The sequence below is a fragment of the Folsomia candida genome, unplaced genomic scaffold, assembly GCF_002217175.1.
Source record: "Folsomia candida strain VU population unplaced genomic scaffold, ASM221717v1 Fcan01_Sc003, whole genome shotgun sequence".
Taxonomy (NCBI): Eukaryota; Metazoa; Arthropoda; class Collembola; order Entomobryomorpha; family Isotomidae; genus Folsomia; species Folsomia candida.
In genome coordinates this window covers 2845594-2863510 of record NW_019091195.1, presented here as the reverse complement: position 1 = coordinate 2863510, position 17917 = coordinate 2845594, and the positions used below count along the sequence as shown (strand labels likewise).

The following is a 17917-nucleotide window of genomic DNA, read 5'->3' as shown; positions in this document are numbered from 1 at the left end:
TCACAATAGTAATGTCGGCATTTATTGTGTATCCAAAAAGGGACAACATTTTATAAATTAAATGTCTAGTTACTAGAAAAAACCTATCATGCTTATTATTATTAGTTAGTCAAATTTTATGATGTACTTGACACCAGTGTATCCTTTCATGGTATTTTCTAACGCGTCCCGATATTTAGCGAATGGAATGAGCTTGTGTTCAGGAGGAATCCATTTTCCCGTAAGGGCCAGATTACTTAAATATTCCAACATTTCTTTTCTGTCTTCATGTGGCTGGGTCCGATTCCATCTTGTCATCCAAAACCCCTTTAGCTTAACATCATTAAAAATTAGGCTGGAAGTTGGAAGTACTACTGGCTGGCGAGACATTCCTCCATATGTGACCATTGTCCGACCGGTATCTGTATGACAAATAAATACGCAAAATATTAAAAATTTGACCTAGTGGTTGACCTATTTGACCATTGTACGCCCTTCATCTGGAACCCGATAACACATTTTAACATAATATCTACATACTTAACACGCAATGACTAACCCTTAAAATAGACCTACCTAAAACTCTCATAATATCAGTAGCACATTTTCCACCCACGCAATTAAGAGCTAGTTGTGCCTTAAAGTCACGCATCATGCCTCGCAGATCGTCATCCGTTATAATGATTGTATCAGAATTTCCAAGTGTCATCAATTTGGCCTTTAGTTGCTTGAAATCTTCTCGTGGTCTAACTAGAGATACACATTTAAGTCCAAACTCTCTACATAATTGGATAACTGCTTGACCAACGGCTGAATTTCCACCGTTTTGAATCACACGGTCCCCCGGTTTCAAGGTTTCAAAATCTTTCAACATTCTGTAATCAAACGGATAACAAAATTTAAGCATATTGAGAGCTAGTTTCGTTCTTCTCTGAACATTTTGTTGATCTATAGTGCTGAAATGCTACATTACGTTAGAATACTATAAACCAACTCAAGGAGAAGACTGCTATAAATTACAATGTACATACAATTATTCAATCAAATATGTACCTGTAAGCTGTGCAGGGATTCACGCTGAGTGTGGCTGCTGTAACCAAGTCCATTTGAGGAATCTGAAATTCAATTATGTTTTTACATTAGTTGGACATCGTATTTATTTACTTTTTAAATTCCAAATGACTTAATTATTACCAATCACACGACACTACACACACCTTGATAAAGTCTTCAGAGCTGCCATGCACGAAGGCTTGCCAGGTGCCAAACGCTGGGGTTCTGGGGATAACCCAGTCCCCTTCATTTATCGGATCCCTACCTGGAATTGCCGCAGTCTTGATAACAACACCCACCCCTTCGTTTCCAGGAACGGCAGGGAGCTTTGCCGGCTTTACAGGATATGTTCCTTGTATGGTGTTTAAATCTGCTGGGTTTACGGGCGATGCCAACATTTTTACGACAATCTAAAACAAGAGCATCCAATTACTTCAAATAATTAATGGACGAATAACTCTCGATATAAGTAATAATAATAATAATAACTACATGATTTTCAGGGACAGCGTCAATTTGAAACCTCTCCCTCCTAATGACTGCGGAAGGGTCACCAAACTCACTGTACGCTAGCTTGTGTCCAGTTACTGGTAACGTTTGTTTAACTGTTTGTGTTGTGGACGTAGTGGAAGAAGCAGCAGCTTCAACGCCGGATGAGGTCGACGCGTAAAATCTGCCCAGCATTCGAAGAATTGGTCGTGTGGCTGATTTAGACATCATCTTTTCGCAGCTGAATAGAGCCAAAATAAACATTAAGTACTAATAGTATTCGTATAGACAAGTTCATGCATAGGATGTTACCGGTATTTTATTTTGGGGAGCACTTAATACATTATTTACCTTCTTCAGTATAAAGTTAGGGCAGAAATATTGCAATGCAAATGTAAATAAAGTTGAAGATTGACCCGTTCCTTGTATATTTAAGTCTCTGTCAAGTAGTGCTTTGTTTTACATGATATACAAATTTTGTAAACTAATTTATGTCGTAAAGTGTTTCAAGTTGCATCATGCAAAACATGCAGCAAAATAGCTGAATAGCTCAAATCACATTTTCACAGATCACATTTGGCAAAAAATCGAGTTGGTTTGCCTCTCAAAGTCTCATCTCACCTACCACACTTTAGAGATTTTGTCAATAATTCTACTTTTTGGGTTGCATTTTTTATTTTTTTGAAATATGTAAAGATGTATGTTTCTGAAATTGATTTATATGTATATCTGAGCCAGAGCCAGATTATTTGACACTCTATAAGGGATACTAGTCCAGCAAATCTTTGTTATCAATCATTTTGTTGAATATGAACAAAGGAAACGATAAATAGACAATGCAGCGTATCAATATTATTTGACACTTTATCATTCTATACATGTTGCGACAAATGAATTGTTTCCAACACAAATTTTCATTTTTGAAGAAATTAAATTTTAATTATTATGTACTGACAAAATGGTGTGAGTGGACCGTTGCTAAGTTGGAGGATTGAGATGACCCCCTAGGTCAAATCCGGACCAAGTGATCTCACACCCTCCAGTGGGGTGTCAATCGATCGGTCTAGATAATACGATCAGTTTGGTATATTATAAAATTTTGTGAGATAAGAATTGGCTTCGAAATTCCTGAAAAACTTATATTTTGGAGATATTCTTCAAAATAAACATTTTAATTTTCGAAATAGTACACTCGAGATTTTCAGCTTAAAAAATCAAGCTAAAAATTAGGATGATTTCATCCTCAGGAATTAAGTCTCTTTGTCTGCCTATTCAAAAGTTATTCAAGGTTAAAGTCGTTGGGGCAAACCAAAGGACTTTTGCCCCAACGATTTAAAAAATGAAAATTTTCTAAAAAATAATCCATTTGTCGCAACCGTATGGGGCACCACCCCATAGAAACGGTGTCAATTAATCGTGGCAGCGTATATGGCCATATTTTAGCAATATGCATGAAACACGTCAACAAAATTCTTAGTTAGCAGTTTAAATTTAAGTACCCTTGTGACGTCTAAATTTTTAGTAAAGTATCAATCAAAATGTGGGCAGGGAGTCGTAAAACTGGAAACTCAGCCCTAGAAATAGAACTGCGTCAAAAGAGAGCTGGTGCAAACAGGGAGCGTCTCCGGATTTCTAAGGAGTCTCACGTTTTACAAAGACATTGGTCGCAAAATCTGAGGAAACTGAGCTCCCTGCAACGCTCCCTCTACGTCCTCATGGGCCGTGACCCTTACCCCCATTGTTCCAGGGAGGAAGCTCTCTTTGAGGTTAGTTTAGGTTAGGTTAGGTTAGTACTACAAAAGATCTTTGAGTCCAAAAGATTTGTATGGCCAAACATTATACATTTATCATTTCGGATCAATAAATAATTAAACTACCTCATTCCAGTACAATGAACCCGGCTTTTGTTACTCCAGAAATGGACATCCTCGATATTCACGTTCCCTTCAGGTATTACACTGCCCGGGTCTCTATGCAGACATGGGTCCTTAAAAGTTGGTTCCGTTTTTTTCAGGAATCCAAATCACGTCGAATTGTAAACGATCTAGAGGGGAAAGAAGGACTCACTCCCGAACCTGCAATTAATGTGGTTAGCGATAACCCACAAATGTCCGAGGTTTTGTCGAGTCCCGAACTTGTCCAAATTCTTTGCGAAATAAGAAACACGGGAGCAATTATTGCAAACGAGAGCTTATTCTCGCAGTTTGCGGCAGCCCTTGACAATTCCTCATCAAGAAACATGCTCCTCGGATTTGACGGTCCACTCGACTACTTGAAGGAATATAGAAAAAATCTAATCCAAGAGTTCTTCGATACGCTCAAAGTAGAGGCAGAGATGCGGTTTTTCATGGCAAAAGATGACCCGAATCTCTCCTTCCGAGAACAGGATACCAGAAGCTTGCCCAGTGATTTACCACCAGATTTGGGAGAAGGAAGCCAACCCACGAGGCGACAATCTGCTGTTATGGACGTTGGAAATGTTGAGCTATGGAATAAAGCCGTCGCCGAAGGATTATTAAAAGCACAAGAACAGGAGCTCAAACTTCATGACAAAGTCGAAGAGAACGTAGACTCGGCTTGGACTCTGCAACGCTACATGCAAGACTTGGACAATCTTCCTCCACTTTTTAGCGACAAAGCCATCGGACTTCTCACCATAAAATATTTGGAAGAATCTCGAAGAGAAATTATAAAAACTCCGGTTTCAGCTACGACTGAACCTTCAGCCACGCCAAATCCGGAGTACAAAAGAATTCAAGCCCAGAAAAGAAAGGAATTTGACAACTTTGTTCGTCATTTGATTTCTAAAATTGAGATTTTAGACGAGATGGGTCAACACTTACTGGCATTTCAAAGAAAGCGACCCACTAAACATGCATCTCTAATTGATCCACTCGTCAAACTTTTGAAGAAACAAAGTCTGTTCTCCTCCCTCACCGATACTGATTTACAACTACCTGCTGAAGAACTTACGGATGAACATGGTTCCGTTAAGTATTTCAAAGTTCCTCCTACACCCACACGAGAGCATGTCAGCAGAACAACGGTTCCGTCCATGGTATCGATTGCAGTGGATCCTTCTCAGAATGACATTTGTCTACAACAACGACATGTTGGTGGGGTTTCATTTTTAGATGCTTATCACGAAACCAATGGGAATAAAATTTGCAAGGAGGGCTGTGATCTAACCGAAGAAGAGGAAATAATCAGTGCAAAGCACGTACATTTTTTGGAAAATAAAACAATTGATGGTTTTCCTGTGTGTGAAATTGCCAGATGTTTCGAAGGATCGATGCGTCGTGCGGGATGTCGTGCGTGTCGTGAGAAAGTCAAGTTGGCATGCACTCGGATGCAAAAACGGGATGCCCTCTGCTCCAAAACAAAGGATGCGTATTCATGGAAAATTCCAGAAATGTCAAATTGGCCACATGAGTATAAAGACCTTCCTTCAGGGGTTCGTGGACGTGAAAGTGTTCGTAGCTTGAGTGAGATTCGGCGCAAGGAAAAAATGGCGAAATCAGTTTACTTTGTCCCACCCCCAAAATCTATCAAATTTCAAAAAGGTGCCCCTACTCCCCGTTTCCCACGAAGAACAATTCCACCAGACTTATCCGCATTGTCATTTAGGAAGCAGAGTCTGAACCTTAAGGATGGTCAAAATTTAAGTCTTTCAGAAACAGCGACAGCCGGTTCTAGCAGATTATTATTTGGAAAGTCGGAAACGTTAGATACCACAGCGGCCGCTTTACTTTCTCAAACTTCGGTAACTCGATTTCCAGCGAGAAGAAGCTCAAGCAGAATGTCAATTTCTGGGATGAGGATTAAAACCGGAAGTTCCACATCCGGTACTTTGGGTGTTGGAACCAAGTCCTCCACTGTTTCTGATGACGTTAAAAAACACCTTGACTCTTGGTCGCTTCGAGTTTCGAAAATGGATATTATGAGACTTCGTCACGAATTGGAGACTGAAACGGTGAAGGAGAAAATGGCTCAATTTGAAAATAAGTTTTTGAACTGAGCTATGAAAATTTCAAGCACATGAATTTATTCCAAATTCTCAGCTTATGTAATAAAAATTTACATGTAAAATGAACTACAATCCTAAAACACAACGTTTTGTGACGATCAGCAAGCCAACATAAAGTACATAAATACGTATATACTTATGTAGCATCTAGTTCGAATACTTTTCCGGGTATCCACCTTATTCATCTGCTTTCTCAGTCAGTTATACCGTATTTTTATTACCGTGCCTATTTAACCTCGACTTTCACCTACATAGATACATACACGTTACGACACCATCTGAACATGGATCTATAAATGTACATACGCATTAAGAAGATCAAGGTTATTTTTTATGACTCACTTTTGACACACCTACAAAGATTTCTTGTTACCTGAATTTGCACATTTAGTGAAATCTGTAGAAAATTTAAGGATTTGGCACTTACTAAAATGTCATACAAACAGGACAACAATTTGGTTCTGTTGCATATTTTCGATCTACCGGAACTGGTGAGACAATTTGAACTAGTTTTTAGATTTCCGGCATTTATCTAATAATTCAAATAATTCGCTTTCTCCAGGTAATCCTGCAGATATTGGATAATCTACTAAACATTTCTGATCTCAAAACTCTCAGGCTCGTTTCATATGCATCAAAACACTTGGTTGAAACATACATTCCATTCTATACAAAATTCTGGTTAAAAATAACTGATTCCAATTTTACCCAGATAATTGATACTGCATCTATACTGAATTACCGGTTTTGGTCTAATTTGCAGCTAAATTTAAACCCCAATGACTTTGAAACAACTCCTACATTTTATAACTTTGTTCACATTTATGCTAAACATGTGAAAGCCTTACAAGTCGTTAACTATCCCTTTAAAACTTTAAAACTTGAATTCCTCTCACACTTTACTAACTTGAATGCCATATACTTCACCGGAATCTGGGCCATCAACAATTTCATCAATTTTAATCCACCTGAAATCTTAAAAACTTGTCTTATTCATCTACATCTCCAAGTTTCCTCTGACGGATTAAAACCCAATGATTTTAAAAAGTTTGGAGATTTCTTAAATCACTTTATTTCTCTTAAAAGTGTAAGAATAAACTGTAGAGCAAACCAGCAATTACTTTTCCGTCAGGTCGTACTCTTTTATGCAAAGCGACAACAATCCTCTTCATGTATTTGTGACTTGGACTCGAATTTTCTCAGCGACTTTGCAACGTTTCCTAACTCTACAAATTATCCAGAATTGAAAACTTTTTGCGAAATCTGTTATGAAATAAAATTAGATCTCTCACACCTTCCACTATCGACTTTGAACAAACCAGCAAGCTTGACGGACTCATTTTTCTCTAGCATCAAAAGTTTACGAACCATCCTTGTCGGTCACAACGTTACATTTCCACTCTATAAATTGACTAACTTGACTGCAATCACGATCCAGATAAGCAAGTTCAACCACCCAGAATCATTCTGGTATGGGAATAATAGCAAACAATATTTCTCAAGGGTGGAGACATTGCCCAAGTTATCAAATCTCCATCTAACTCTCCATCAAGATTTCCAATTCGTAGAACTCGAGAAATGCAAACAAATTTTTGGATATGATGGAAACCTGGTGAAAGAGCTCGTCCTAGAATTACCACCTCCGGAGAAAGTTACCATCCCAGACAAGGAGGCATTTCTCCTCACCTTCATCTCAAAGTTTAAGCGACTAAAATACTTGAAAATAAATAATAATTGGTCAAAATTTCCAATCCACCTTTTGTCTGTTAGTTTAGATAAAATCGAAATTATTTAAATTTGACAAGCATATATATATACCTTAATTAATTATTCTCATGTGTATCTCTCAATCTCAATTATTTCAACTGTATGTAAATGCTAAATACATGATAAAATATTTGATTAAAATCTAGAAATAAATGACTTTATAAGACATAATGATATTTCGTTAATTTGCCATTGCATTGATAAATTAATTGTACTTATTAATCTGAGGGAGAAGAAAGGAAACGAAGACATTTATTTTCTCTCTTTCCTTTCTCCTAGTTTGATTCATGGGGCTCCAATGCAATAGAGTCGCTCGCAGTCTTCATTCGCTACAGCAGTGAAATGAACAGCAAACAAAACACTGCAATAATTTTTATGCCAAAATTTCTGAAAACTATTCATCCCCACAATCCAATCAATCGAAATAGTGAGTTCTTTCACAGTGCGTGAATACACTTACAATATTGAAATATTTAAGATATTTAATTTGGTTGTGTTTTGTAAAATTAATTAGTTTAATTAAAATGCCTTTATAGTTTTACGACACTGCCGCGTATCAACACGAAATCAACACGATGCCTAAATCACGAATTGGCTTAGACCAGCAGAAATTAAAGAAGGAAGAGAAAATATTGAAGCAAGATGAAAAGAAATTGAAAAGAGGTGAAAAGAAGGTGGCCAAGGAGTTGTCCGATGTAATCAAGAAAGCTCGAAAGGAAGAGCCCGACTCCAAAATTGAATCTCTTATCAAGGCAGCCGAGAGGCTTATGTTAACTCAAGGTCAGGATGGTCAAACAGACGTCGTCTCAGGGCCTTTCAATTTTTCTACCGTCGTTGATACTGCTGCCACTGGATTAGGTGATGACGATGACAACGACAAGGAAGGTTTGGCCCTGGACCTCGTTTCATTCTGTCTCCGAGCCGTTGGAGAGTGGCAGGTACTGGATTCGTTTCAATGTCATCTTCTCAACGTTGAAACGAATGTTCCCATAATGCAACCAGACGGAAATTTGAAACTTGAAATTGAAGTTCCAAGTGGAACCGACAAAATCAAACAACAAGGGTCCACCATTCCCTTGACAGGAATTTCACCAAAGTTTATTGAATCCCTCACTTGCACAAAACTAACGGTTGCCGAAATGTACAAGCATGCTGGGAAAACCGATGCTGAAGAACTGACCTTGGACGTTGTCGAAATACAGAATCTGAACTCATGGTTTGATAGCGTTTATGAAACTCCGCAAACGGTTGAGAACGCTTGGATGGAACCTTATAAGAAGGCGGATGTCTTGAAGGGACTTGACAAATCAGAGATTGAGCAGTTTTACTGGGCTGTAAAATTTCATCATAGGGATACCACCATTGTAGCTGCCATTTTACAGACTGTTGTTCATTTGCGCCAAGTTATGGGATATAAATACTGGATTTTGCCCAATGGGGAGAAGGTAATCACCCAGTTGCATGCTTACAATAATCCCCTTTTATTGTGTATTTATGTAAAATGTATTTTATGGTAATGATAGGTTCCTCTTGATGCCATGAAACTGGGTGTGATTGAAGTGATTCCTCATGAAAAGTATCTTGTTCGGTGCTTGCGGTTCCGTCAAACTCAAGAAGTTTCTGATAACGGGGATTGTTGCAGTCCTGAAGTTGAACCATATCCTGTGGATGCTGATAATACGAAAAACATACCAATTCTTGGAATTGACGCAGAATTTGGTCCTATCTACTCACATTTCATTTTGGAAGTGCCACTCCGAAATGGACAGACCTACATCGTTGACCCAACTTCTATGCAGTTCAACTACCGAGGACCGAAAAAAACTATCATCGTTCATGGAGAGTGGACTGATTATTGTAAACAGTTTCCTGGCTTTATTATCGAGCGATTGACGAAACACGAAGACGCTGCCAAAGACCTTGCGCTACAAAATTATTTCAGGCATCAGGCCATTCTGCTTGGGAATGGAGGTTTGAAGTTGGTTGATCGACTAAAGGGAAATTTGATCAAGTATTTCAGTTACCGCACCTGTAACTACTGTGGCCAAGTTGAAAAATTACACGAGGAGGACGAACAGCAGGAATTCAATTATAAATTCATTAATGTGCAATTAATGTGTTGTGCACAATGCAGGGGTGTTGCATATTGCAATAAGATTTGCCAGAAACTGGACTGGAAAAATCACAAGGCACATTGCAAAAAAAAGTAATTGAACGTTTTAAAACAAAAGAAAGTTGTCCTTTTAATTATTTTGTTACGTAATATGTCATACTTTGTTTATTATTGAACATGATTTTAATATTGTAATAAACAAGTATTATATATATTTAAATAAATAAACACTAGTCTTGTAGATTTTATAAGTTCCTAGTTATTATTTATTTTTTAAGAGTCTAAAAATGTTGAAATAATATTTGCCACCATCTCCGGTTCATTAAGATGTACGTGATGATTTCCTTTCGCGAGGTAAAATTCCACTTTCATATCTTTATTTCTCTTCTTTGCATTTTCCATCGCAGTCTGAAAATTGTGAGAGGCATCCAGTGAAAACGGGTCGTTATCTTGGGCTTTGATAACAAGTAGTGGAGCACTAACATTTTCGCAAAAGATTGACATTTGTTCAGTACTCAACATTGCCATCCCAGGATGCATTCTCAACTTGAGGTCGTGACTAAATCTGTACATGTCGTTAGTTCCAGCAACCTTAACGACACCGCGCCCGAGCAAAGCTTTGCATCCCTCCGCAGTTACCATTCCTTCTCGAACTTTGATTATTCGTGCTTGGAGAGCGTCGTAAGTGGTGGGGTTTGGCAAAGGCGACTTAGCTATGATAGCTTCCACCTCCATGAGCGCATTAACAAAATGGTAGACAGACTGGGCACAATCTTTGAAGTTCGGATTGACCCCATCTAATGTTACAACTTTGTGAATACCGCTGTAAAAACACACAATACAAAAGATATTAAATATTACACAATCAACTGCAAGTGTATGTACACCTCCTTCTTTACAACTATTATACTCACTCTGGAAAGCTGCCAGCATACATGACCGCCGCCTCTGCCCCCATAGAATGACCCAGCAGGGTAATTTTATCCGTTTTCAAGTATTGAACCATCCTATGAATTCCTAGATGGGACTCTACGTGGCTGTTGTAATGACTGGCCTGGATATGAGACGAAAATCCATGGCCTGGCAGGTCAAAGGCGTAAAATGTGCGACCCGGGCGCATCAATTTGGGGAGCAGGGTATCAAATGTGTTGGCGTTGTCTAACCATCCATGTACACAGACTATTGGAGGCTCAGATGATGACGATGTTCCCCCCGTTCCCCTCCAGACTTTGCCTAATAATAATGAAATAATAATAGAATTAGCAAATTTACTTCAATAGTATGGCAATTTTTTTAAAGATTTACACTAACACGCAATTTCGTAACCGTACTGAGGACCATTTGGAATAGTAATTTCTTCAATGGAGTAGGACGACGGATTTTCTTTAGTTTGTGTAGAAAACGACTTGGAATGTTGAGACAAAGGCTTATTATTAGTAATTTTGAGAAATTTCTTGGGATGAAGTAAAAATTTACAATACTGGCGACCAGAGTTTAAAAACATTTTACTTTTTAATGAGTTCATATTCACTAATTGCACATATATTTGTGTGTGTAAACCATGTGTAACTGATGCAAATATATTACACCACATGCACGGCACACATAATTAATTCAAGTCTAAACTGAACTTTGACTAGCGTAAATATGCAGTGCAGAATTGCAAGTGCAAAAAATTCAAGTACATGCAGTCAAACCGGCATGCACCATTCTCTCAATGTCTCAAATCCATCGTCTCAAATTAGGATTCCTAAGGATTAGGAACTATTAATAACTACCAATTAATTAGGACTCTTAATTAGACTACAATTCCTTCAAGTATAAATTAGTAATTGTAATTCGGTTTTGTATTCAACCGATAATACATAATATGCCTACCCAGCTCGTTGCATGTACTGCACCAACGGCTCAACCAATATTTTCCGGTCAGCAATCTGCTTCATACTCATTTCTTGAGCGTCCATGAACCACCTTTACCATGTTATGTTTTAAAACTATGTACATAAATGCATACATATATAATACAGATCTGCAAGGGTGTGGTTTTCCCTCCTGAGAGTGCACATCATGGTAATAAATATGTAAATGCAGATGGCATGAGTACTAATTAGTAGATGACCATAATTTAGGGATGGCTTAATCAGCCCAATTTGAAACAATTTAAAGGAGCGTATAGTTTAGGTTTTTATTTCGTCAATGAGTTAAAACACATATAACGAACAAGGTACAACAATTAAAGATAATCAACTAATTTCAAGAACTGGAAAGCTTACAATTTTGCACTGTAAAGTTATTTAACGGTTGTAAATAAACAAAAAATCACCAGTTTTTGGTAATATAATCTTATGGTAGGAGATCATACTATTAAATAATCAAGTAATTACTATTTGTATCGCAAAAGTTATTTCGGAAGTTGTAATATAAAATAAAAATCTACATTTATATCCGGGTGGAAGACGCCCAAAAATCGTTTTCTTCAAAAGTGAAGTAGTATCATAAGAAAATTTAGACAATGTAAGAAAATAAAATTCAAATATAAAAACAGTTTGATTTGCAGTAGCTACAAATTATAAGTCATAGTTCTAAAGATTATCGGTATTATAGTCTAGAATTTAAAAGTATTTTTTTAAAGTTGAAAAACTTTAGTTTGCAGTCTACAAATAATGCAAGTTATTGAGTAGAGCGTCATGGGTCTCGTTAAGGAGGGCAGTGCCGGTTAAAAATGCCAGTTTGTGAGCATACTGGCAAGGCGCAGGGACAGCAACTGTTCCACTCCAGTTGAAGTATCCATGACAGAGTTTAAACGCAAAGCGCTGCATCTTATCAGCATCAAGCCCGGAAGTATCGTGGATAATATTAAAACCAACGGGTGAGACCGTGCCCTGTCGAGCCGACTGTGGCACCAGGTAGAAATCATATCTGGAAGGCACACCATTAATTAGAATATAAAATAAGTATAATCATATATCACTCTTGTATGATATAAAGTTTACTTACTTCTCAGGACAGGTAATAACATCATCAACGATAGATCCGGGGCTAGGATTAGAGACCCTGTTATCTTTTCCCAAAGCCAGGAAGATTCGGGTATTGATCCTCTTTGTCACAATGACCATTGAGAATTTTGGTTCTCCAACATTCGCGTAATAGTCAGCTATTGAGCTCTAAAAAATATAAATAAATAAGGAATAACATTGGCACACCCACCACCAGTATTACGACAGTCAAGTTAAAGTCATTTTATTCAATTGTAACCTGCAGTGCCACTAGTTCAGTCTCCACCACGTATCGAAGTTGCCCCTCACCCACTCCATCTCGGTAAAACATGATGCTACAAAAAAAAGCACGAAATTTTACGATTGTATTGAAGATAACTTCAACTGAACTAAAAGTTGGAAATATTGATCACCACATACCGAGTGGGTAGCTCTCCTTCGTTCCGGACTCGATACGCCTGCAGACACTCTGCAGAACATGAACCAATTATTTATGATCTTGATGAATATAAATTAAACTATTAATAAAATAATAATATACTTCGCAATGACAATCCTATTTCTCCTGCCATTTCAAGACCCGGCGATAAAGTTAGAACAGTTGAGAAGTACGACGCCAAATTTTGTGAGGTCGTTGCCGTCATAGCACCATAACTTCGTCCACCTCCATGGTGCACATCAAATCCAATTACCATCAACCCCTGCGTAAAATTTATCAAAAATTAGTACGTAAGTTTTTAAACTGATGCTGATCACTATTCATACTTTGAGGGGATTAGCTAGGCCCCAGGGTTGCCCACCCAACTTGGCATTCATTTGAATGACCAACTTTGTGCTGATGGACATGAGTCCCTTGCTGGCAACGTTCTTTGATAGAAAGCATTGCGACGGGACTAAAACACAAACAAACAAAAAATAATCATTGCATGGATATTTTATTACTAACAACGAAAACAAATATTTCGCTTACTCCCGTAATTCAGCGAGCAGGCTTTCTTTACTGCTGCATATACGGATAGGTTGGGAGAGGGTAGGATAACCATAATCATATCGAGTTGTCCTCGATTTTCAGCAACCACACGGTCTATCTCCTTTGTGTATCCGGACTCGTTAGGTGGATTTACCCGAGCCCTAAAATGAATTAACAGAGACGCAGTTAGTAAATTCTTTCATTATTGGCATTAAAATAAGAGGATAATACTCCAAGCTTACTGGATAGGATTGCCGACTGGGAATCCAAGCGGCCGACCAACCCGATCCATTGTTCTCAAGAGGTTATCAATCCCCTCTGCATCTCTGCTAGGATACAAAATTGCCCATCTTCGAAGTGGTTTGGCCAACAGCATTTGATTTGCTGCATACATTAACAAAAATGCATACCAATAATAACGACAAACAAAGGTAATTAATATTAACTATGCGTTACACTAATATAAAAACTTACTTCTAAATGCCATTGTCCAGTCTGCTGCTTCGCCAGAAATAGCCGTGCCAGTTTTAAAACGTAGGGCTTCCTGGTCCAGTAGGCGTCCTGGAACTTCACACGGAACGCCTTGCATTCGCATTCCCCAGGCCAGCAATTCGGAAGTTACCTGAGCAAATAAATGTATCTTCTTAAATATTGCAAGATTTAAAAATGTTTCAAATTGTACGTGATGATGTAAAACAGAAAAAAAGTCATATTTCTCCACTTACATCATTACTTTCAATCATCCGGCGAACAAACTGGACAGTTTGCTGAATCCTTTGTTGTGGTTGCATATGCAAGTGTCCAGATAAATCCTTCATCAACCTGAAATTAGCCCTCATCTCGTCATTCAATCCGGTCTGATAGCAGATCTCGGGAGGAAGAATCTTGTCCCCGGTGTCGCCTCGGCGAATGTCACGTTTCGTCGGGCTGGACACTAGCATTGGTTGTGCGGGGTGAAGTCGGATCCCTTTTTTCTCAAAGTATTCCATGAATGTAATTTGAGTTTCAATGCCTCCACGACTCACAGTAAAAGAGTGGGTGGGTCGGAGGTCCCACTTGATGCCGGTGATTTTATAGGTTCTTTTGTTGTATGCCGTCATTACGACGGTTCCAATTACGGCGGCTTCGATTGCCGGTTTAAAATTTCCCGATGACCTCTCTCGCATTGCTGTCATTAGAGCATAAACCGTCTCAGTCCGACAAACCTTGAAGGTCAAATCTACGTTCAGGTAGACGTCGCGTTCCATCTGCCGGATAGAGGTGACAAAGCCGGGCCAGAGCTGGAGACGATGTTGAGCAATGTGGATCTTCTGTTCAGAGTCGAAATAGTAGCGACCTAGCAGTGTAAGGGACAGCTTCTCTTGAGCCTTCTTAACGAGGACGTTATACAGTTGGGTGACGACAGGCTCCCTGCGGTCACATTGCCGGATAAAGTCGATGTTAACAGTCCAAACTTCCTCAGGTTTGTCTGGGAAAGAAGCTTCGAATCTTAAGTTTTCGATTGGAATAATTCTTGTTGTGAACAATTGAGTTCCTTCGAAGAGATATGGTCCTATATCTGATTCCCGCATCCTCACCAAAGCTTTTCGTTTAGGGATGTGGTCAATCTCCGGATCAAATGTGACCAGATACAGGCGAAATTCAATAGTTTTCTTCATCTGCAACTGAAAGTAGTTTACGAAAAACCTTTGGGCAGTTCCAGATTTTCCTTGTTTATCCAAGCCTTCAGCTCGGGTACGAAGTTCTTCAAATCCTCGTCCGAAACCTAATTGCAAGTTTCAAATATAGAACAAGAAATGTCAATTAATTTAATTAACCTGATGCGACATCGAAATGGTGAGCTATCTATAAATAGTAGTAAAAAGGGTAAAATTAACAAATTACGAGATTCATGTTGCCTTTGGACCCCTCTTTCTTGTCGGGGCATGGGCTCATCTCTTCCGCGACCTCCGCGACCCCGTCCCCTGGCAAAAGTCTCTTCTTCAGGGCTGGAAGAGCCGGCACGTCCATCTTCACTTCCATTCCCGTTGTTCCCGTTACTGCTACCATTCCCATTGCTACTGCCGTTACCGCTTCGATATTCGGATACTAGTTGTTGAAATCCGGGATCGCCGGCAAGTCTTTGATATTGGTCCCCAGGCTCGATCTCCATAGGGGGAGGTGCATATGGGTCCACTGGGCGAAGTTGTACGGCCTGCGGACCGCCTGTTACGCTCCTTGGGCGTGACCGACCTAATAGTATAATATTAATTCAACAATAAAAATACAAATAATACAAACAATTAATGCTCAAATATAAATTATGGAAAACTGTCTTACCTCTTGCCACGCCACGTTCTTCTCCCTCCTCCGGACTGCTACTATCATGGCTCCTCTTGCTCCCTCCAGAAGTATTCATTTTGTGAAATAAACCTTCAACATAAGAGATGGATGAAAAAAGTTTAAAAATTATTACTAACAAGTACGAGTTCAAACTTGGATTGGAACCTAAAAAAATGCACCTAACCTCGTATACCTGTAATGACAAGTATGGGTTCTTGCCACTTTCTGGAATTACAGATCGGAAATTTGGAAAACTCGACCGATTGTTTCTGGAGAACGTTGATGATGATGAGTGAGGAGAGAGGCAGAGATGAAGCTTCCTTCTTGACTCGTCCAACGCGACTGAATGGAGAGACCACGACGTATTCTGTTGAATCCTCAGCCGCCAGATAGGCGCCAGGGGACTCAACTCGATCTTCATATAGTTATATGGAAATAGTCGTCGTTGTATATATTTAGCTACGCCTCATCCATGTAAGTTTGAGCCATGGCTAAATCTAGCCCCATAAGAAACCCCCGTTTTTAACGTTGCTCAGTTAGTATTTAGTAATCCATGCTCAAACTCCAAGGATGAAGAGTACATGGAGACGTTGGAGGTGCTATAGGCAGCCACCACCACCACCACCCTTATACTCTGGAATGTTCTGCGTCTCAAATTTCGTAGTCAACAAACACGTTAGATATGCGTAACATAAATTATGCAAATAAATGAGCAGGATTACACATTTCCAATTTTTTTCGAACGTTTTTATTAATAATCTAATTTGGAGGACAAACTGGACAAAGTAGAGAGAGAGAATGGTTGAACCTTCGAAAATTACATTGCATTATTAACAAATAATTAATTTTAAAAACTATTTAACCATTTTTGAAATGTTCAAATGGCCATTCTGGAATTTTATATTGCAGCCAGTGCTGTTGAAAGGACACCATTGTTGATGGAAGAGTTTTATCTGTATTTCATACATTCATTTTGTTTGAGATTCTTTCATAGAGCAACATCGGTCACAGAAAAATTTAATCATAGACGACGATTCATGTATGTGTAAAATATTGCATATGACCATAGATTCATAGTAAATAATTGCATATATTGACTGAGCGTCGTTAACTATTATTAATCATGGCAAACTATATAACCCTGAGGTTCTCATGATGCAAACGGACTATTTATGTATATGTCGTTTTGGTTAGTTATAGTCACTCTTATGAATTTCATTACCAAAATGTTCACCGGGCGGAGTATCTATGTGACTCTACTGCCGTGGTAACTTTTTATTTACCGTGCGGTAACTATTTCTAAAGCTACCGACCCGGGAATGATTCATTATAACGAGGTATTAAAAACAGCTTTGCTGAGTAACAACAAAAACTCCTTTGCAGTAATAAATAGTTACCATTGTGTAATGCCATTATTAAGTAGCTTCAGCTACTTTATGTGAAGACTTTGTCTGTCTGTCTGTCTGTCTGTCTGTCTGTCTGTCCGTCAGCAGGATATCAGGAGAACGGATCGAGATAATCGAAATCGGTTTTCGCCATCATACATAGGACCCCAGGGGGAGGATCCTATCAACTTTTGGGGGCAACCGGACCACACCCCCTTTGGCGACAGGGGGTGTGGTCGGGGCAAAATGAGATTTTTAGTGCAATTTAATCTATAGGTGAAATAGAGTAAAATCATGTGTTCCGGAGTTGTGCCACACCCCCTCGGCGCCAGGGGGTGCGGTTGGGGCAAAATGAGATTTTTAGTGCAATTTAATCTATGGGTAAAATTAGGTGAAATTGAGTGAAATTAAATGAAATTAAGTGAAATTAAGTGAAATTAAGTGCTTCCCCGATTGTGCCACACCCCCTCGGCCCCAGGGGGTGTGGTTGGGGCAAAATGAGATTTTTAGTGCAATTTAATCTATAGGTGAAATAGAGTAAAATTATGTGTTCCGGAGTTGTGCCACACCCCCTCGGCGCCAGGGGGTGCGGTTGGGGCAAAATGAGATTTTTAGTGCAATTTATTCTATGGGTAAAATTAAGTGAAATTGAGTGAAATTAAATGAAATTAAGTGAAATTGAGTGTTTCCCCGATTTTGCCGCACCCCTTCGGCGCCAGCGGGTGTGGTGGGGGCAAAATGAGATTTTTAGTGCAATTTAATCTATAGGTGAAATAGAGTAAAATTATGTGTTCCGGAGTTGTGCCACACCCCCTC

The 17917-nt window shown here is 39.0% G+C and overlaps 5 protein-coding genes across 8 annotated transcripts; 2 read left to right on the top strand and 3 right to left on the bottom strand.

The window, feature by feature from the left end:
• Positions 1-2111, bottom strand: LOC110845623 (enoyl-[acyl-carrier-protein] reductase, mitochondrial). 2 transcript variants are annotated; one of them, XM_035849228.1, is made up of 6 exons: positions 1834-2111; positions 1525-1762; positions 1197-1442; positions 1033-1094; positions 556-854; positions 1-401 (listed from the first exon to the last, which is right to left on the bottom strand). In XM_035849228.1, the coding sequence occupies exons 2-6, from the start codon at positions 1750-1752 to the stop codon at positions 106-108; spliced, it is 1131 nt and encodes a 376-aa protein (XP_035705121.1). In that variant the 5' UTR covers positions 1753-1762; positions 1834-2111; the 3' UTR covers positions 1-105. The 2 variants fall into 2 exon arrangements, with proteins under 2 accessions (XP_035705121.1, XP_021947769.1); XM_022092077.2 differs by having other exon boundaries at positions 1873-2110.
• Positions 2112-5643: 3532 nt separating this feature from the next.
• LOC118434843 lies at positions 5644-7404 on the top strand. Its single transcript, XM_035849227.1, has 2 exons — positions 5644-6039; positions 6111-7404. Exons 1-2 carry the CDS (start codon positions 5980-5982, stop codon positions 7341-7343), a joined length of 1293 nt encoding a protein of 430 aa, XP_035705120.1. The 5' UTR covers positions 5644-5979; the 3' UTR covers positions 7344-7404.
• Positions 7405-7614: 210 nt separating this feature from the next.
• LOC110847325 lies at positions 7615-9676 on the top strand. Of its 2 annotated transcripts, none has more exons than XM_022094254.2 (3): positions 7615-7742; positions 7852-8760; positions 8839-9676. In XM_022094254.2, the coding sequence occupies exons 2-3, from the start codon at positions 7891-7893 to the stop codon at positions 9523-9525; spliced, it is 1557 nt and encodes a 518-aa protein (XP_021949946.1). In that variant the 5' UTR covers positions 7615-7742; positions 7852-7890; the 3' UTR covers positions 9526-9676. The 2 variants fall into 2 exon arrangements, with proteins under 2 accessions (XP_021949946.1, XP_021949945.1); XM_022094253.2 differs by having other exon boundaries at positions 7615-7757.
• LOC110847326 (serine hydrolase-like protein) lies at positions 9563-11358 on the bottom strand. The gene is made up of 3 exons (XM_022094256.2): positions 10740-11358; positions 10343-10661; positions 9563-10251 (listed from the first exon to the last, which is right to left on the bottom strand). The coding sequence occupies exons 1-3, from the start codon at positions 11020-11022 to the stop codon at positions 9702-9704; spliced, it is 1152 nt and encodes a 383-aa protein (XP_021949948.1). The 5' UTR covers positions 11023-11358; the 3' UTR covers positions 9563-9701.
• Positions 11359-11587: 229 nt separating this feature from the next.
• LOC110847105 (piwi-like protein Siwi) lies at positions 11588-16193 on the bottom strand. Of its 2 annotated transcripts, none has more exons than XM_035849283.1 (13): positions 15901-16193; positions 15714-15806; positions 15279-15626; positions 14120-15159; positions 13869-14016; positions 13637-13778; positions 13395-13555; positions 13190-13317; positions 12966-13125; positions 12845-12893; positions 12684-12759; positions 12426-12592; positions 11588-12347 (listed from the first exon to the last, which is right to left on the bottom strand). In XM_035849283.1, exons 2-13 carry the CDS (start codon positions 15790-15792, stop codon positions 12083-12085), a joined length of 2763 nt encoding a protein of 920 aa, XP_035705176.1. In that variant the 5' UTR covers positions 15793-15806; positions 15901-16193; the 3' UTR covers positions 11588-12082. The 2 variants fall into 2 exon arrangements, with proteins under 2 accessions (XP_035705176.1, XP_021949653.1); XM_022093961.2 differs by having other exon boundaries at positions 15910-16193.
• Positions 16194-17917: the final 1724 nt, after the last annotated feature.